This window comes from Pelmatolapia mariae, linkage group LG22 (genome assembly GCF_036321145.2).
Source record: "Pelmatolapia mariae isolate MD_Pm_ZW linkage group LG22, Pm_UMD_F_2, whole genome shotgun sequence".
In the NCBI taxonomy this organism is placed as follows: domain Eukaryota; kingdom Metazoa; phylum Chordata; class Actinopteri; order Cichliformes; family Cichlidae; genus Pelmatolapia; species Pelmatolapia mariae.
In genome coordinates, this window is record NC_086245.2 from 1,040,435 (window position 1) to 1,061,174 (window position 20,740).

The 20,740-nt window shown below is 42.0% G+C and overlaps 1 protein-coding gene across 2 annotated transcripts; it reads left to right on the forward strand.

Annotated features, from left to right (window-relative positions):
• Positions 1-228: 228 nt before the first annotated feature.
• iffo1a (intermediate filament family orphan 1a) lies at positions 229-19,989 on the forward strand. Of its 2 annotated transcripts, none has more exons than XM_063465615.1 (10): positions 229-334; positions 654-1,750; positions 10,648-10,708; positions 11,512-11,607; positions 11,900-12,040; positions 12,113-12,300; positions 12,392-12,509; positions 15,425-15,514; positions 15,818-15,948; positions 16,895-19,989. In XM_063465615.1, the coding sequence occupies exons 2-10, from the start codon at positions 786-788 to the stop codon at positions 17,046-17,048; spliced, it is 1,944 nt and encodes a 647-aa protein (XP_063321685.1). In that variant the 5' UTR covers positions 229-334; positions 654-785; the 3' UTR covers positions 17,049-19,989. The 2 variants fall into 2 exon arrangements, with proteins under 2 accessions (XP_063321685.1, XP_063321686.1); XM_063465616.1 differs by having other exon boundaries at positions 12,116-12,300.
• The last annotated feature ends 751 nt before the right edge of the window (positions 19,990-20,740 follow it).

Sequence of the window (20,740 nt, forward strand, 5' to 3'; positions counted from 1 at the left end):
TCTCTGTAAACAAGTGCACAGATTGGCGCTAGCTTGCTCTCAGGAGATTTCTGTGCTTGTTAACGATTTTAAGGAATTTGGCTAATTGAGGATCTAAACTTCGGTTGTTGGCATTTATACCAAAATGCTCTCATTTCACGTTTTCAAGTAGATGCTCCTTTAGTCCGGTTATTACTGTAGTTGAAACGTCTTGGTGCCCTGCTTTCAGAAGGAGTACGGTAAGCTGCAGCCGCAGTCATTCGCTTGTTTATTCCTGGTCTGTGTCGCACCGCTGATTCACTGACTTCACCTGATTACCTGGAGCCAGAGTCGGCGTTTACACCTCAGACTATAGGTACGTTGCATAAATGTTCATAAAGGCAAAGTAATATTTATTTAGCGTGATGGGGTTTTTTTTTTTCCTCCAGTGCTTGAATTAAGAGAAAAATCATGTTTTGGTAGTGCGCATCGCGGCTCTGATCTCGCTTTAGAAATTAGTCCTGCCTAAAAGTTTACCGTAATTCTGCTGCAGGGTGCAGTGGTGTATCTGCTTTTACGAGTTTTATGCTCCATTGTGCGCGCACAGCTTTACTGCAGTGCTCGTTTTGGATTTGAGCATTTTGCTGCCATTTTGGGCCCTTAAAGCATTTTAAAACGCATCCTCTGACTTTCAGCGCACAGCTCCTCCGCATAAAGAGGATCATCGGGTGTAATCGAGAAGAGGCTGCTGGGCCAAGTTCCACTTTGGGATCATAAATATTTATATTAAATTACCTCTCCGGGTGAATCTATAAAAGTCTGGGTTCATGCCGGATTTCGAGCACTTCAGATTTTCCTACTCTAGTATGAATCCGGTCCTGGAGGAGAGCGGTTTCCTGGCCCCGCAGCAGCAACATCCCCAAATGCCGAGCCAAACAGATTCCGCAATCCCAGACCCGGGCTACTTCCTGGGGGACCACGGCAGGTTCGGGCTTGATGGGTTGTCCGGGCTGGACCTGGGCGCTCTGCCACCGTCGGGCCTCGCCTACCTGCACCTGAGCAGCCCCTTGCACCGCGTCCCCCCGGCGGCCACGGCTCTGCGCAACGACCTGGGCTCCAACATCAGCGTGCTGAAGACCCTGAACCTGCGCTTCCGCTGCTTTCTGGCCAAAGTGCACGAGCTGGAGCGCAGGAACAAGGTGCTGGAGAAGCAGCTGCAGCAGGCTTTGGAGGGCAATAGCGGGGGCGATGGACACCAGAAGCCCCTCACTAAAGACATGGGAGTCCAGACCGGATTCATCGGGCCTATCCCTGCAAGGCCGGGTTTCATCCCGCTCCTCAACGCCAACAATTCTGCCTACCTGCCCGGAGGCCTCCTCTCCCCCACTTTGAACCCCCCTCCTCTGTTTGACAACAAATACCTGAGCACGGATTCAAACTCCAACCTCACCACCTCCGGCTTCTCCATCAGCCCGGCTCTGAGTCCCATGGACCCAACCAAAACCATCACCAACATCAACGAGAAGTACTCCACCCACACCGGGACAAACACCTCCAACGCTCCCCCACCTCCCCCTCCTCCGCCACCTCGCTTCCTCCCCGGGACGATCTGGTCTTTCAACCACACCCGCCGCTTTGGCACCGGGAGGGAGTCGTGCGTCACGGGGCCCGGGGTCTCCTGGACGCACCCGGACGGTGTTGGAGTCCAGATCGACACCATCACGCCGGAGATCAGGGCTCTGTACAACGTGCTGGCCAAAGTGAAGAGAGAAAGGGATGAATATAAGAGGAGGTAAGGGGCGCTGGGTGATAAGACGTTTTACCTGTGATGTGGAGTTTTCACCGTTTTGTGTGTGTGTGTGTGTGTGTGTGTGTGTGTGTGTGTGTGTGTGTGCGCGCGCGCGTGTGCACAGGTGGCTGATTACAGTAGGTTTATGACATCATGGGTCTGATTTTTGTCTTGGAGAGAAAGGATTCGGCTGCTTAGACATTCAGAGATTTCTTCTGCATCACTGAGCATATTGTCAGGTTCCAAACAGTCCAGTTGGGCCAGCATCTGCCAATCAACTTCTCCATTATACTTGTCTAATACACCTTGGCCATGGGGTCAGTGGTTCTGTTGAACTCTTAGTTAAATAATAGCTATAATTCACACAATAATAAAAAAGTAAAACTGTTGTGTGATATAAAACAATAGCTAATTTTTTAAAATGTATTTTTTTATTCTTAATAAAATTAAAGAAAAATAACAATTTGCTTTACATTTCCAATTGCAGCAACAGATTTATATAAAATAATAACACAATTTGGTCACACAAAAGAAGCAATGATTAAGGTAATGGAAATTATTTATGCAGCACCTTTGAAGCTGAGTTTACAAAGTACTTTGTCAAACCATCAAAAATGATATTCCCAGAAATAGCAGTGTAATAATGAAAGTTGTAGTTTGCTTCAAAACCTCAAACTTTGGCTCCATGTCAGTGCGTGGTGCAAGTTTCAGTTTCAGTAGGTCTACACCCGAGAGCTACAGTGAAAGAACAAAATTACAGTGAAGCTGAGTTAAAATAACAAGAAAATAGGAATGCAAAATACACATTTTCCTTAACAAATAAAAGATATCAAACATTGCAGTAACATCAGACAGTTAGTAAAACAACAAAAAGCCCAGAAGACACAATATGAACAAAGAACTAGTTTATAAAAATATGTTTTCAGATGTGATTTAAATCAACTTCTTTCTTTTTCATGTTGCTGTGGTTCATATGTGTCTTTCTTCACTGACAAATGCACTCACTGATATTCAGCATTCAGTAAAAGGTAACTCAGTTTCTACAACCACAGTTTCTAAAAAATGACACTGTGTAAAATGTAAATAAAAACAGTGATTTGCAGATATCAAAAACACACATGAATGGAGAAAAATATCAAAGGTTTAAACTGAGAAAATTTAGCATATCAAGAAAAATATTAGATCATTTTGAATTTGATGGCAGCACAATGTCTCAAAAACGTTCAGAGAGGGCTGTGTTTACCCCTCTGCTGTCTGTGAACATCTGTGAACTGAGGAAACCAGCTGCTGGACAGTTTGGAGAGGAGTGTTGTCCTGTTCTTGTCACAGGATTCTAGCTGCTCAACAGTCCTGGGTCGTCTTTATCCTATTTGCCATTTTATGATGCTCCAAATGTTTTCATTGGTGAAGGTCATTCAACCTCGGACTTTTTTACCGCAGAGCCATGCTGTTGTATTTGATGCAGATTTAGTATTGTCTTCCTGAAATATCCAAAACCTCTGCTCTAAAACCTGTATATACCTTTCAGCATCGATGGTGCCTTTCCAAAGGGGCAAGCTGCCAGTGCCTTATCGGCACTAATGCACCCCCATACTGTCAGAGATGCAGACAAAGATTCTGAGTGCTGATAACAGGCTGGATGGTCTCTCTTGTCTTTAGTTTGCAGACACAGTGTCCATGCTTTCCAAATACAATTCCACATTTGGATTTTTTCGCTTTACCTCAGTCCATGTTAAATGAGCTTTGACCCAAAGAAGGCAGCAGTGTTTCTGGATGTGTCTTCCTCTGTACATGACAGAGATTTAACCCAGATTGAACTGTGCTCACAGGTAATGATTTCTGAGAGTGTACCTGAGCCCATGCTGTGATTTCCATCACAGAATTAATGTCTGCTTTCAACGCAGTGCCACTCAATGAAAGATCCAGCATCCAGTCCACATTTTTAGCCTTGCCCATTGTGCACGGAGATTTCCAAATTCTTTTGATGATATGATTTACTGTACATGATGAAATATTCAAGTCTATATGTCACTTGATGTGAGATTTCCATATTAAAACAGAAACACAACAAAGTATAAGATAACATACGGTTTATTGAAAGTTGAGAAACTCCTGATAGTTTTTGTCGGTTTAGCTGAGGGTAAAAAAGAGAGAAGGATGTAGTAAAAGATGAAAGCATCACTCTGAATGTTTCAGGGTCATCTGACTCCTTTTCTCAGAATCGTATCGACCTGAAACCACAAAATATTGATGACAGGCCGCAGCAGCAGCACCTGCCCTCTGATACCAAGAAAACACCAATGCTGCTCATCTTTAATTCAAAGTAAATAATACATCATTTGAAGGCCTTTTGTTAGGCGGAAAAGAAACTTATCATCGATTACATTTCTACTACTAAACAAAGCTAAGTATTGCTTTCCAAATACAGATAAAAGCACCACTGATATCTTAGATGAAGAATAGTGAAAGTGTACAGCTGAGTAAGAAAATGGCCGACCCTATCACCAAGCTGGCTCCTGTTCCTCTCTGTAGTGATTGATTGGTCAGAAAAAGATGAAACCTGATAGTTATTATATTTAAGTGCAGTCATAAGTCACCCTGCGAGGATGGGCGCTGCCATTAATGTCTCTGGCTGTACGGGGTCAGCGAGGGCGATGCTGCTGATAAGTGAGCAGGACTGCTTTACAGGATGTTTTTGGTCGGTCACTTTTTAAAATTGCTGTAAAACTCAGCAGAAACACTGTTTGAGTCATAAAATCTGAAAGTGCTTTGCCTTCATTTGTCAGCTGTTTATTTCTCTGGATTAATCAGTTAAACTCTGGCCGTCAGTCACTGCTTTATTTTGAGGACTACTGGGATTTCTGTATGAGCTTTATCACAATTTACATGTAATTTTATGACATCTTATTTTTCATTACCCTGGGGAAATATGTAGTTGTTGCAGAGCAGGGTGCTTCACATAATTACACAATCCTACCCGGGTTTTTGCTAATCTTCTGCAGCTATGGTTTCTTTTAGGCAGTAGATTTGTTGTACAGCTCGCAGAAAAAACTGTGTGTTTCACTGCTGACCTGTTCCCCTCTTAAAGACATTGAAACACTATTTTGCACCGCTGCTTTATGCTGGAAAAGCACTGACCTCACTGCTTTGTGCATCAGCCTGCTGAGGCAGGAGGCCTCGGCATGACAGACCTTCAGTCACATCGATTTCACTCAACAGCAGTGACTTGCTCCCTGACCTGTGATGTTCAGATACTGCTGAGCTTTTCAGTTTTAGCGCTGCACTAAATTACATTAAATTCTTGTCTTTTTAAGACCTTTAAGAGTGACGTGCAGATAGAAATGATTTAAAAATTTGTGGGCACCAGTTTGAATCATTTTAACATGTTTTCAGTCATTTTGTCATGACAGAATAGATGATGACAGGATAGATGATGACAGGATAGACTGTCCTTAAGCATTCGCTACTCTGGAGCACAATAAAGTAAAAGGTTAGGTGAGAGCTCAAACGTTTAATGAAGTAAATGAAAGTGAAACTCAGAAAGCAGCTGGTTCATCTACAAAAATCTGACATTAATGGTTTATAGACATATTAAACACGACGTGCTTGGTTTGGGTAGTATTAATGTGGGACTGCCGCTCCTGAGATGCTTGAAAAGACACTTTGTTGCCACATTTAAGTGCAGTGGGTAAGCGACATTTTTCAGGGGAATAACTTAACCCAAACCATGGTTAGGTGTTTAAATTTAGCGAGTAGATTTTGGTGTTCAGAACTAAAAACATCATTGTCAAAGACGTAACCTAACCTGGTAGCTTTTGGTGCCTAAGCCTGACATAATCGAGTAGTTCTAGTGCTTAAATCTAACTGAGTAGCTTTTGGTACTGGAGCCTCGCCAGTAAGGAAAAGCAAAAGTAAATCAATCAAAGAGAAACAAAATCCCAAACCCTTTCATCCTCCTAATCAGGACTTTTATTTGTGTACAGGGAGCTAATGAGGGTTTTTTGAAATTGTAAGGCCCTGTCAGAGTCAACTTTTTATATATTATTTTACAAATTTTCTTTGCAAGTTTAATTATCTTCCATGGAGAACCCTTTAAAAGCCTGAATCGATACAGCTCTGATGAGCAAATGTGAAAGTCTTTCTTTTATTTATTTCCTTGCTAGCAAAACTGTGTCACAGTTACATGGCTGCAAAATTACAAATACATAACAATATTCTTCCTGAGCTGACTGATTTTCTTTCCAGTGAGGATAAAGGTCTTCAGTTTTCCTTTCATGTGACATGTTCAGCTTCATGTGTGTCTGCAGGGACACGCTGTCTGGGGACGTTAAACATGAGCTGTTGTTTTTCTCTCTCATGAGTCATCCCCTCCTTTCTTTCTTTCCTCCTCCCGTTTGATCCTTTTTTTTGTATCCCTCCTCCTCCTCCTCCTCCCTGCCGGGTCTTGTTTTGGTACCTGCAATGCAGCACCGGCCTGTGACCGCCAGCAGTGATGTCACCCCATCTGACACCTCCCTCTCTGCCTTCTCTCCACTTTATCTTTTTACCCTCTGTTTCACTCTCAGCGTCTGGCATCTTATTACATTTCTCCATTTCTAAATGCTCTCACTCTGCCCGGTCTTCCTCTTTGAGTCTCTCTGTCCTCGCTGACTCCTCATCCCTTTCTGCACTCCCCACCTCCCCCCACCCACTGTGTCCGAGGCGAGCTTCTGCAGCGTCAGAGAGGTGCTGACATGAACATCTTCGTCACCATCATTAGCTCGTCTCCAAACTACACAGCTGCAAAATGCTCGGGTTTCTTTCTCATGTTCTGCTTTTTCCAATCATTAATAATGATTAATAGACGTTAAAAGTATGCAGACACATATGGATGGCTGAGCGTGTCATTTAATAAACACAGCATTAATTCTACTCCCCGTATCTGGGAAGTTATCCAATCAGATGTTGATTAAACTCTAAAGCTTAAAACAATAAAGCTGACTATGTGCAAGTGCCAATAACTGCACTTCCTCTACTGTCCACTTGAGGCTGACTGCAAGAGTGAAGTTCAAACAGGAAGTCTATGAATGCAGCTGTACAGTTTATGAATGGAGCTGGCTAATCATGCTTAGCACTCCACCATCGTGTCCCAATCTCTGGCTCCAACAAAAGAAACCCAACATGGTGGCAACCAAAATGGCAGTCTTGAGTCTTTAAAACGTGCGGTCCAGAAGCACTGGTGACCTTATAGAGGCTGCATATGCGAGCAGTTTATTTGACACCGGGCTGTGATGTTTTTCTCCCAAACAGCGTTACTGAGATGATGTGAGCTGATGTGCTTTCACCGGTTAAACCAGATCAAACATCTGCAGATTTTCAGCCACATATTGCACATAAATACACACTGACACTGTTGTGTTATCTCCTCTGGCATTAATCGCTCACTCTGTAACAGAGAGCAGCAAATATCAGTGCTCTCATCCTTTCAGTGACTCATACTTTTTTGTGTGTTGGAGGAGAGCGAGATAGCATCACCTTTTATACGGACGCAGGTTTCCTGATAGTGGTGCGACATGTCTTCACTCTTTACTCCTTGAGAGCCTGTTAGCGTTAACCCTTGAAGCAGTTTTCTGGCCTGAGCAGTTTCTGTCATATTTCAGCCTGCTTATCGAACAAAATGACTGGATGTGCATTCAAACCTGTGCAGCCATCATTGTGCAGATACTGTTCTCATGGCCGTCAAATCACGTCTTTGTTGACGTGTCAGAACTCATCATTAAAGGTACAGGAAGGTCGTCACATGCATCTTTAAGGGGGAAAGATTTAAGGAAGAGTGTGTGTCACTGTTTTTCCCCCTTTAACTGTTATAAGTTGCACTCACTGGTCACTTTATTAGGTATACCTTTCCTAGTACAGGGTTTGGACCCTGTTTTGCCTTCGTTTTCATGGCATAGATTCAACAAGGTGCTTGAAATATTCCTCAAAGGTTTATAAACTGTAGTGGGAAATTCCTCAGTGGGTCAGCAGTTTCTAAAATACTCAGACCAACTGGCACCGACAGCGATGCCACGTTCCAAGTCACTTAAATCACCTTTCTTCCTTATTCTGCTTTTTGCTTTGAAATTCAGTGGGTCCTCTTGATAATGTCTGCGTGCCCAAATGCATTGGCTGATTAGAACTGAACTAAAGAGGGTGCTGGTCAGTTTATAACTGTATGTGAGGTGCAAACGTCCCATTTTTTTCAGGAAAAGTTGGTCATTTAAATGTGTAGTAGGTGGTTTTTTAGGTTTTTGTGGACCTGTTGTAGGTGTTGTAACACTTTATAAGGAGATCCACTGTGTGATGATGAGATGGTAAAAAGAGGTCAGAAGATTGTAGGTCGAGCAGTTTGCTTTTCCACAGGCTGTAGGTCAGTTTAGCATAGCTTTTAGTTTTTAGATGTCGGCATGTTTAAGGTGGTCAGAATAAATCTGATCTTTGTCACTTTTTTTCCTGAAACTTTGTGTAACTTCTCATTTGTCTCTTTGTCTCTTTGAATTTGGAACAGTTTTAAAATCACGTTGTTTGGTGAGCTTGACTTTGCTCCAGCTGCCGTTCTCCTTGACTAATATTTAGCAGCTTTGCTGTGTGATTAGAGCTGTGTGATGCTGCAGACATGGTGATTTAACTTTTTGGCTTCTGCATCTATAAATAAATGACAGAGCTGCAGTTTGTTGTTTACTGAGGTGTTTTCTGCCCGTGTGTCACTGATGCTCCCTCTAAGGACAGAACAGCAACCTCTGCAGATGTAACTTCAGTGTGAGGATAGTGAAATTCACATTCACAGTATTGCCCAGCTCTGATGAAGGTCGGCAGCTAAAACCTCGTTGGAGATAAAGATCACAGTCTCACTTAAAGGAAATCGGTATTAAATGGTTCTGAGCCTTTCAGTCGATATTGGCTCGCTCTGAGAACAAGTCATTTTAAGGTGGTTTGATCAAACGAGCGGCGCTGCGTCGTTACTGCAGAGGGCTTTTCAAATTCTTTGACGTCACATCTGAGTGCAGCGCAGCGGCCTGGGCTCATTCTTAAAAAGCTCAACACGCAGTGAACGGTTTACAAAGCGTCTGCATCACCCAGCAGTTAGGACGTCAGCGCAGGTACACCGGCTGCTGTGTCTTTAATCAGTCAAACACACCGACCACCAGCAGCCTCACTGCAGAGCCGCGTGTTAAGACTGGCAAACAGACGAGAGCTGCGAGGACAGCAGCTCGCTCTCTCTGCTTTTCATATCTGAGCATCTCTGTCACACTGACTCGTGTCGTTGCAGCTGAAACACACCAGCTGCTTCATAGTTAAGATTCAGGCCGGGGGTTGGCTTGTTCTTGCCTCTCCAGAGCACCTGTTGTCATTGTCATTGGCACCAAAGCAGATCAAATGGATTCACAATGGTTTATGCTTCCTAACAGTGCAGAATAATAACCCTGGAGTTTAACTGACTTCGTGTTGCACTGATGGTGTGTTCTCTTGATTAACTGTTCAGGAAGTCATGTGATGCACATGCGTGTGAACATGTGACTGCAGAGATTTTACCCCAGTTTCATGAGCTAAAACAGATTAGACCATATGTCCTGCTATCATATATCAGCTATATCTAATCCACTGATCAGTCCACATCCAGAATGGTTTCTTGTCACAGTTATTTTTGAGGTCTTTTTGCTTTTAATCAGTCATGACGTGAAGCCACAAGCTTCCTCTGATCTCATGTTACTTTACATATGTGGGGAATGAGTGCAAAGACATCCGATCAATACTTTACATTAAACTTTAGTGTCGTATCAGGAGAGATGGCTGAATATTATTTAATATAATCGGATTTTGTCTGACTTTATTACATGGTGGCGCTAATGAGAGTAAAACAAACCATTTTTCTTTTAATATCATCCTGAGGTCGTATTTATATCAGGCAGAAGAGGCATCGCACCACAACACAGGAACCAGATATGAGCCGGTCGTCCTGCTCTCTGTTTGTAGTGACTGCAGCGTGCTCTTCATGCCTTCATGCTCCAAATGCACATTTCTTGGTTTCTCCTTAAGTAACACATGCTGAGTAATGACAGCGGTGGAGCTGGGAGGGGCCATGATGCTGCACAGTGTGGGTCTGTGTCAGGTGATCATGAAGGTTTTTGCCTTAAAGCTGCAGACACGAAGATAAAGAAGCGAAAACTCATCGCCTGTTTCATTCCACCTGAAAAAATCTCCACGGTAACCTGAGGCCAGACAGACTAATTATTGTGACGTCAGCTAACACACACACACACACACACACACGTTCACAAGTGTATCATAATTTTCAGTAGTATTATCAGATAATGTTAATCACTCGGGGGACAGACAGACGAGTACGGCTCAAAGAGTGGGTTTTCATGTTAAACCTCTAAATCAAACTGTATTTCCCAAAGAAGTCATCAGCTGCAGTTGAAGGTGGTGGAGATGGAGTAAGTTGAGTCAGGAGATGAGAGACTGCGATCAGGGGCAGGCGAACGCCACCAAGGAGCCCAGTGTAAGAGTGAGCTGTCGACTGAATGCTCAGTACTACTCATGAAGACGTTTAGTGGAAATGAGTTTTCTCCAAAGGGTGTCTGAGTTCAGTCTTAGAGATCAGGCGAGGAGCTCGAGTAGAGCTGCTCATCATCAGCTAAGGTGGTTCAGTCTTCTGACTGTGGGACACAGTAGATGGAGTAAAACTCTGTAGGAAGTGTTGCTTAAACTAAACAGCTGATGGCCGTGGTAATGCTTTGTGGAGTATGAATGCACTCACCTTTTTTTTCTACTTTTATTCCATTTTATTTCAGCCATCACACCTAAACCTGTTTGTCTGCTTCAGAGAATTTCTGTGTTTCACTCTGTGTGTGAGACATCTGCTCTGATTGTGTTTGTAGATGGGAGGAAGAGTACACAGCCAGAATGGACCTGCAGGAGAAGGTGGCTGAACTCGAGGAGGTAAAATTGACTTAAAAATATTAGCTTGTGTTCAGGTTAAATGTTTCTCATTTTAAAAGTGTTTGGTTTTAGAGACACAGTCAGCTTCTCATCATGAACTCTGGTCTGATGATAGTCAGCTTTTTGAAGCTGAAGCTTCAGCACATCAGTGCAAATTTAGCTCGTATCATTTTCATGAAGCTTGGTAAAACTGTTTTTACATACTTCTCTCTGATCCTTAAAGTAAGACGTGTGTCCTTCGGTAAACTTTGTCCTCTCAGTTGGGGATAGTTCAGTTTACCTGGAGCAGACCTAATATTAGTGAGCAGCTCGAGAGCGGGGCCAGGGCTGTGTGAGTTGGAAATACTGCATCAAGCTAGACCACTATTGTAGTTCTGTTTTGAAAATGCACAGAGCAGAGAAAACAGCTGTTCCAGGGTTTTTACAAATCCTTAAAAAGTTCTTAGATATGTAACCTCAGATGTTTTAAATGTTCTAACACTTCATCAGATATACAGATATTTTTAGTGCTTAGAGTTTGCATTCACAGAACATATAACCTGCTCAAACTTTAAAATAAAAGTCGAGAACAAGGAGATAGAAGGAGGAAATGTGGGTTTAAAACTTATTGGTCCAAGAAAAAGAACTGGGAATGGGATGGGATTGAGATGAGCTGAAAAAACATTTCGAGTTTTTGATTGAGGTTGATCTGCAGTTGTAAGAAAACATCATGTGTGGCCATAAAGACCTCACTGATGTCTTACACTTGCATACCTGTGCAGAGCTGATTGATCGGACCCACAGATGATGTTTGTGTTTTGCAGGACCTGCAGGAGAGCGAGGTGTGTCAGGACGAGCTGGCTCTGAGGGTGAAGCGGCTGAAAGAGGAGCTCGTTCTCTTCAAAGGACTCGTCAGCAACGTGAGTCTGCTACAGCTTTATAAAAAGAAATGAGTCACAACTTCATCCATTTAGTTTTTAGGCATTAATTACATCTAATTACATGTGTCTTCATGGGACTGTGCACATAAGCTCAATTGGTCCATATATTGACAAAGGTTGTTTTGTTTTTTAAATGGTGAAATGCTCTTTTTTCCCTTTTATAGGCAAAGAAAAAATACACAGAAAAAACATGATATTGTTGGCTTTGTGTTTATTTACCAGAACAAGAGGAAATATGACTAAAATGAATACTTTTCTGTCTTTGCCTCAGAACCTGTCAGATCTGGACACTAAAATCCAGGAAAAGGCCATGAAGGTGGACATGGATATCTGCCGCCGGATTGACATCACCGCCCGCCTCTGTGACGTTGCCCAGCAGAGGAACTGCGAGGACATGAATCACATCTTTCAGGTAGGTCCACGGCCACAAAATGTCCTGAACCACAGTCTGCTGCAACTTTCAAACAAACCCGTCTCCACGCAGCAGGTGCCCACGCCGCCCTCCACTTTGAGCCGACGGGTCAGAAAACACAGCGGGCAGTCATCGAAGGGCGGGGACGGAGACGAGCTCAGCGTGTCGGAGAGCGAGGGAGGTGGGGCCAAAAGCGAGGATTCGTGCAGCACGTCGGCCAATCAGATTAATGAGCAGATGCAGAAGATGCTAAACCAGCTGTAGGTGTTTTTTTGTTCTTTGTTTAACGTATGAAACTTTCAGAAAGGATGCTTAAACAGCTGATATATATATATGTGTGTGTGTGTGTAGGAGGGAGTGTGAGTTTGAGGATGACTGTGACAGTCTGGCCTGGGAGGAAACTGAAGAAACTCTTCTGCTGTGGGAAGATTTTCCAGGATACACACTGGGAGTGGAACCACAAGGAGAGGTACACACACACACACACACACACACACACACACACACACACACACAGGCATTGGCAGGATATAACTTAATTAAATGCTTCTTGCTTCCTGCCCTTGACAGACAACCAAGCACAGTGTGATAATACTGTATGTAATACGGGATATAATACATGTTGTGTATCTGATAGTATTTAGCAAAAATGAGAAAACATCTGCACATTGCATCATACTTTTCATATAAGAGTTGAACCTGGAAGTGTTGAAACACTGCAGCAAATATGTGTGCTGCGGGCGGTCTATCCTTCAAACTCGGGTCCTCTACCAGAGGCCTGGGGGACCTGCTGCAGTATCTTAGCTGTTCCTAGGATTGCGCAGAGATCTCAGATGTAGTTCCTGGGACCTACTGGAGCCAATCACCTAGCTGCACTGCATTTAGTGCACCAATTACCACTGGGACCTTCCCCCTCCACATCTTCTCTGAGCCCTTGGTACTTTTCTAGCTTCTCGTGTTCCTTCGTTTTGATGTTGCTGTCATTTGCTATCAGTATGGCCGTGTGTCTTCTGCTTCTCCACCACCACTGTGTCCGGTTGGTTAGCCACCACCATTTTGTCCGTCTGTATCTGGAAGTCCCACAGGATCTTAGCTCGGTCATTCTCAACCACCCTGGGGTGTCTCCCATTTTGACTTCAGTACTTTCAACCCATACTCGGCACAGATCTTTCTGTATACTATGCCAGCCACTTGGTTATGGCATTCCATATACGCCCTGCCTGCTAGCATCTCCAGTCTCCCTCTCCATGGTGATGGTGGTTAGTCTCGGTAGGTATCGTCTGTAGTGCTGCATTCACATCATCTAGTAGAGCTTCTAAGGGTACTTCATGTAGTCTTGGTAACCGGCTACTGGAGGATCCAGGTTTCAAGCTTCGCGCACTAAACAATCCTTCTTCCATCAGGGACCCACTCTCAGGTGGGGGGGATGATATCTCCCTCCTGACCCTTGCCGTAGCATGTGTGTTGCAGTCTCTAGCCATAAAAACACCTACAGCTCACTTCTCATCAGGGTGCCCTGGTTCCTCAACACCTGACGCGGACCTTGTTGATCCATTATGACTTCATGGTTATCTCTCTGCGGTAGGCTTGATTAGCATGGGGGGGACCCTTACCGGATACAGATGCCTCAGGTGGGAATTAAACTTGCAACTCCCACTCCCAAGTCATGTAGTCATACTACTATGCTATCCAGCTATCTGTGTGTGTGTTAGAATGTATTTAAAAATAAAACATTTTAAAAAAATTATGAGAAGTAGCATCCTGAAAAGTTGGATTATGGATTAAAGACACCGCAGCATCATGCTGTCTAACAGAAACTCCCTGTGGATCGGTTTCCCCTCCGTCAGGCAGGTGTTCGGTGTTTCCTGTCAGCAGCAGTTTTATTTTGTCCCACTTGGATGACCTGACCTGGTAGACGAGCTGTTTTTAGTCTGCAGCCGCGTCATGTTTTCATTTGCAGAGTCCATCCTGCTGACCTGTAAGCTGCTTTTAACCAGATAAACTAAACAAGGTTAATGACCCGCTTAGTTAGGAAACAAGGAAACTAAACAGACCTGCAGAGCTCATCTTCACACATTTAATTCAATGAATCCTCTTTAATTCAGTGTATTTATTCTTTTATTACCCCAGTCAATGAGGTTCTTTTTTTGAGTGTGTCATTCTGTCTGTAAACATGAGAGCTCAAAAAGCTGTAGGTGGATTCAATAAAACTTCGGTGTCCAGAGAAGGGTCATGTTAAAAATCCATTAAAATCTGGCTTACGTCCTTCAAGCTCTTCAAGGTCAGCTCATTGATTTATTGATTGAAAATGGACAAAAAGAAATGATTGTTACACGTGTAGCATTTACTGTCAACTTATACATTAGAAAGTAGCGTGTAAAGATTGTAAGTGTGACCTCTGACCTCTCCTTTAAGGTCAGTATATTGATCTGAAGGTCACAGCTAATAGAAGCTAATAAAAATATTCTACTCAAAATGATGTCGGGTATATCTGAACTGATGAAGTATCCGAGGAAGCACTGAAGCCTTTTTCTTTGTATTTTAAGCAGCAGCTGGTATTATGACTTTTATACAGACACCTCAGGGTCACTTCACTCACTCAAAGCTTCATAATTAAAACCAGCTATTCCACCACATCCTTTTTCTCCCTTTTAATGTTTTTTCCTCCTGAGAGCAAACGCTCCATTTTAGCTCTCTCCCCTCCAATTACAAAAAATCCAACTATGTTCTGGATTAAAGGAAATCCAACTCAAGTCCCTTCATTTTATTAATTCAGTTTGCTCGTTTGTTTCAATGTTGACTCAAATATATTTGTTGGTGATTTCAATCTTAATTATAATTAAAATAATGCAGAGCAAAGTGTGCTCAGCCTTCACACTGTGACTGGCTGTTTATTAGAAGCAGGACTAATCTAATGCAGTTAAATCTCAAAGAGGGAAACACGTCTGGCTGTGCACTCACAGGAGGCTCAGCCATGCACAGCTGTGTGTGCTTAATGTTTTGGCGTTCCTGTAGGGACAGTATTGATTTTGAAATAGTCATTAAGTTCTGAAAGAAAAGGTTTATGTGACTATAAATACACATTTTCCCTTATTTATCTTTGTAATGATCTTTGTAATGTGTAATGATCTGCTAGTGTCAGAGGGTGGCAGTATTGCACCTAGAAGCCGTTTGTCAAAGTGCACAAGTTTCACACTTTGAAGACATTTGAAGGACATGAACAGAAAAACAATATTTATTATTTTATATTATTATTATTTCTGTTATCTTCTGCTCCTTTATATATTTAGACTGTTGACTAGTTTTTACATTTGGACTTTGACCCTGAAAAATGTCAAACCTGAAGCAAACTTGGACTTTTTTGTTTTTCTTTCTTTTCTGCAGGATGAGTCCATTGAGGAAGTGATCAAAGACACGGAGTCTCTGTTCAAATCCAGAGAGAAGGAATACCAGGACACCATCGACCAGATAGAGGTGAGAGTTACATAAACATGAAGGTCAGGTGCTGTTGGCCCTGCAGCTGTGAATGTGGACGTGTTAAATAAGGGAAGAACAACAGGAAGCTGGAGGCAACTCTCATACCTATAAGTGTCCCTGCTGCAGAGACCTGCCACATCATCTCCTGCATGTCTTTCCCCCTCACTGTCCAAAAGCTAAAATAACCACAACTAAAACTTAAAAAAGAAAAGACAGAATAAGATCCCCTTAAAATTAGCAGCAGCCATGAAACAGCAGAGTGAATGTCAGCATTTCTGCCTCTCTGTGCGTCTTCATCAGCTGGAACTGGCCACAGCGAAGAGCGACATGAACCGCCACCTGCACGAGTACATGGAGATGTGTTCAATGAAGAGAGGCCTGGATGTCCAGATGGAGACCTGCAGGAGGCTCATCACACAGAGCGGAGACAGGTGACACACACACACACACTCTATTAGATTCACTGGTTGTGCTTGTTTACATGACCTGTGCAAAACACCAGGCTAGAGCTCATGGTGAACAAATATCTGGGTATTGTAGTCCATCTTCTACATATTGTAGTTTTACTATGGCAGACTTCCAGTTTTTATGGTGTTAGTGTGAGCTACTTCAGATTCTCAGCACGCCGATCTTCTCTTTTCCAAAGTCATAAATTCCCTTTCCCACCTTTCTTTGGTGTTTCCATTAAGGGCAAAAAGAGATTAGGAGATTGGAGGTACATTTAGAACGTATCCATAGAAATGACAGACGCTGACCTCTGGTTGGACAGCAGCAATACCAGACTCATTTTTTTATTGGGTATACATATTTAGGGAGGATGTTTGTATTGCACTGCAGTCTTTTTAGCATTGTGCTGCTAATAAACTGGGAACTAAGCGTGTCTTGAACTTTTTTTCCTCTCATATATTTAAGCTTTAAAATCTGTGATGCCATCACGATGATTTAAAGAATATTATGTACTGTGTTTATGAGAAGCTGTAAATAAATATCAGCCCTCTTCCTGCAAAACTATGGTTTCTACAGGCCTCTTAATCTGCTGTCCTGGGATGAGATATCAAAATATTTTCAAGGAACTCAATAATCTGTCATTGTGTTTGATTCAGCTCCAGTCCTGAGGGTTTATATTCAGAGAGCAATAATACCAAATGGCTTGAAGGACCTGGCCTCTACCTTCATCCTGAATTTTGGGGGGACCTGAAATTTTGCTGGTAAGGTTTGCTCAGGCAAACCTGCGACAGTCAGGTTGGGTTTTTGATGAGCTGACAAGGAAAGGCACAAAAATTATCTACCAAGGGTCACAGGGAGGTCAGGGTGAAAAGGTGTCACAGGTGCAGGTTTATGTAATTTACCTGCATTAACTTCATATCCTCATCACAGGAAGTCCACCTCGCTCATCTCGCTGACGGTGGATGACTCTGACAGCGAGGAGAAGGACAGGAAGAAGCCGGCGCTGCCCGCCGACTCAGAGATCAGCGACTCCTGCTGCGACGTCAACGCCGCCATCCCACCTCTGACCTGGAGGAAACCCTAATACACGCTTCCTCTGAGGAAGAACAAGGCAGAGCTTCCACACGTCTAAAATCATGTCTCTGTGATTTCTGTCACATTTGAAGTCTCCAGTGTGATTTTTACTGATCGTAAAGTCAGGCCAACATGGCAGCCAGAGATTCAGAGCCAAGCATGGAGGTTTTTACTGCTTTATGAGGAAGAAAGCTTCTCCTTATTGATGAACCTGTAGTTTGTTTGCAAGTCATTTTAATTTAAAAAGCCGCAATAGTAATAGTGTGTGCGAGTGCTGCCCTCACATGGTTACCAGCTGTAACTGCACATCTGGAGGTCAAAACAAAACTTAACTGCACTTTAAAGAAAAGATGAGATGCCTATGAGCTACATTATTGTATTTGCACAACGAGCTCACCAAAACTGTTGTTTGTAAAATGTCTCTAACGCTGCAGGATTAAAAGGACGCACACACAGGCTGTAATGCAGAAAGAAAGCAGTTTGCACAGGTCATTGTTCCTGCTCCATATTAAAGTGCAGTGGTTTTATATTACACAGACATTAGCAGCAGCTTCAAAATGTTAAAGCTCACGTTTAATTTGATTCTTTGATTACTTGTAACTGTAGTCAAGACAAAAATCCAGTGAAAGACCAGCTCGCCTTAAACCGATTTCCAGGATTTTTTTGCGGGGGGGAGATGCCTTTTGTGTTTGGGGGGAAAAATACATTTTGAAGGTTTAACCTTCACAATATTTACCTTACATAAATCTTAAATCTTACATAAGTTTATTTATATGTACTTTTTCTTGAATTTGAAGTTTATTAAAAGTTCTGCTCCTGGCGGGTCTGTAAACACTGATCCTCGCTAAAGTTTGGAGTTGAAATACTTCATTTTCCTCTCGGCGGGTAACATCAGCCGTGATATTTGATACTGTGTCATAATACATGTAGTAATATAGATAATTTTGGGTTTTTGTAAGCTTTTGTACGGTTGTGGTTTCAGACCTCTCTCTTGCCTCCAGATCCATTTCAGTTTGAAAACATCAAAACGGTGCAAACAGGTAAAGATCGGTTTGACAGTGTAAATGCTATTTAGATTTCTCACATTTTCTACAGATGATGTGATGCTAAAAGGTAAACTCTTATATTATGACAGTAATACTACTTTAAAAACCAGGTTAAATCACAGTTAAACTGATTTATTGTGGAAATGCCATTTTTAAACCTCAGTCTTGAAGAAATATTTTTTAAGTTAAATAATGTGGCAAAATGTACATTTCCACGTATTTTGGTGTCTGTGTTAAGATTCTATCTGGAATTAGTTCAGTATTTCTGGGATAACATTAACATGGACCTAAACAAATGCTCACATGAAACAAGTTTTTAAATCAGGGGGTCCACGTAATCCCCGCAGGACAAAAGTTTAGACTGACAGTTTTTTTTTTCTACTCATGGATCTGTATGATGTCATAGAGAGGGGATATCCTGATATCTCCTACAGAAGCCTATCACACAGTTCAGTTTAATTTGTATGTCTTTTTATGAGGGGCAGCCAATCAGAAGAGGGTTGGCTAATAGGGGGAGGAGCTACAAGAGACAAATAAGGATTATTATCAACTGAATTATGCAGAGCTACTCTAACATAGCCCAAGAATAACAAATACAGAGCTGGAAATAATTGAAAAAGCCCCCCTTTAATCTTACACTTTAGGTAACACTTCCTTATTTTATGTTATTTATTCTTAATACTGTTCATTAACTGTTTTAAACAAGCCAATAATAGGTGTAATAAAAATTTCATTTTTGCCTTTGATTTTCTGGGATCGGGAGGTATTTTGTCTTAAAGATGAAGATGCCACATTAGGTGGGACATACATGAGGATCAGTCACTCTGTGGTTTATTTTTCTTGCCAATGTTATAATTCAGTAGCCTGAAATCCATCATTATTCCCACACAGCCCTGCTCTTAAACCTCTGACACATCTGTAATTTCGACTGAGTTAATTAAATGTAAATATGTATTTTAGGGACTCTATGTCTCTGTGTACAGTTTGTAAAGGACAAACACTGTAATTAATGTACATACCAATGCTGAAGTTGTACTGCTGCTGGAAGCTTCATGGTGTAAATTTGGCTGAAACGATTCATATTTTTTACTTTGTTTTTGTGGCCTTGCTGTTGCTCTCAGCTAAATCAGACCTAATGTTAGTGTCTCAGCAATAAAGCACGCATCGGTGTAAAGTAAGAAAAGTCGAGCAAAAAGGCCTCCAGATGTGATTCAAAGCAAAAAGAAAAACGTGTACAGGATGCTGCAGGAAAAGAGTCCTCATCACAACTTTAAATATGACCGTGCTTCTGTCTTTGCTGATGCTTTGAATGTTTTCACTCCTTCAAATGTCATCACATCTTTGATTACTTGAATGTCTGCTTGTTAAATAACCGGCCATATTCACCAGAGAAAAAACAGGCCCATTAAAGGAACAGTCTGACCTCCAGTCCTGCAGTTTTCTTCACTGAGCACATCAAAAACATCCAAATTAAAACCTTTGTTCTTTTATGTGATCTCAGTGCAGGGAGAGAAATGGGCAAAGAGTCATTTTGTTCCTTTAATGATGAGAAAACAAAGCAACAAACTGCTATCGTTCAGACTTCAAAGCAAAGCTATCACTCACCATAGGAAACAGTGCAGACGCTCCGTTAGCCGAGCGCTTCATATCTATTTTATCTGAATGTAAGTGGAATCTGTGGAGAGAGAAACGTGAATTTAAAGATTTCAGGAAACAGAGGAATGAAAGTATGACTCGGATGAAAAAGAAAAGGCAAATAATCGAGCTGAAGGATGAAGCCATTTGTAGGAAAACCTATGAACGGAGTGTTTGAGCTATCAGGGGTTCAGGTTTGAGTGTGTGGTGCACAGAGCTGTATGTATGTTTGATGAAATGAAAAGATGAGCAGAATAAAATACTTTGAAGAAACGTAATTCTTTGGTTTTGTTCCCATGTTGTTACTCTGTTCACTCATCAATGGAAGGTTCTGTTTTAATTTAAAAAAAAAAACTTCCACACAAACAAACTTTACATATTCATATAAAAAAAAAACCTCCATCAATTCAAAAAGCTCAAGATTTTTTTTAAACTTCCTCTTTTGTTCTGATCGACTCTCAGTATGATCTAAATCTTCCTCATATTTTAAGATGGGTCACGAAACCTTTCCAAGTTATCTTTGTCTTTCACTCCGTTTGTTCTGAGGAAGTTTTAACATCACTTTATTATCCGCTGTGCAACATTTGGTATTTTTTCTGGCTGTTCGTGTTAGTGAACAGAGGAGGTGGGCTGCAACACCTGCCATCATCATCCACAGAGCCTTTTACAGATGAAAGTCACATCCTGACACCCTGATCTACATGATGACAGCAGCTGTGAGGATGTCCAAGGTCACAACCTCACCAGAAAATACCTGGTTTCTCCTTCAGGTTTTAGATCTGAAGAAGCGTTTTGGATGAGAAGACTTCTTTTGATATAATTTGCTTACACAAGTCTGATCTTTCTCTCTCTCTCTCTCTCTCTCTCTCTATCTATATTTACTATGGATTAACTTGGCAGAAATTACATATATTCAAATTAAACACTAATCAGTTGTACTGTTAGTCTGAAATGTGTATAGAGAAGCACACGCTTAAAAAATAAATGCTTTGTATTCAGATTAGATTGATGTTTCACTCCT

What these genes read in the sequence shown, in the direction of transcription:
- iffo1a (XM_063465615.1), top strand. Translation starts at nt 786, where the DNA reads ATGCCGGATTTCGAGCACTTCAGATTTTCCTACTCTAGTATGAATCCG. An exon ending in AGGTGGCTGAACTCGAGGAG is followed by an intron (nt 10,709 to 11,511) that starts GTAAAATTGACT and finishes TGTGTTTTGCAG; the next exon opens with GACCTGCAGGAGAGCGAGGT. An exon ending in ACATGAATCACATCTTTCAG is followed by an intron (nt 12,041 to 12,112) that starts GTAGGTCCACGG and finishes GTCTCCACGCAG; the next exon opens with CAGGTGCCCACGCCGCCCTC.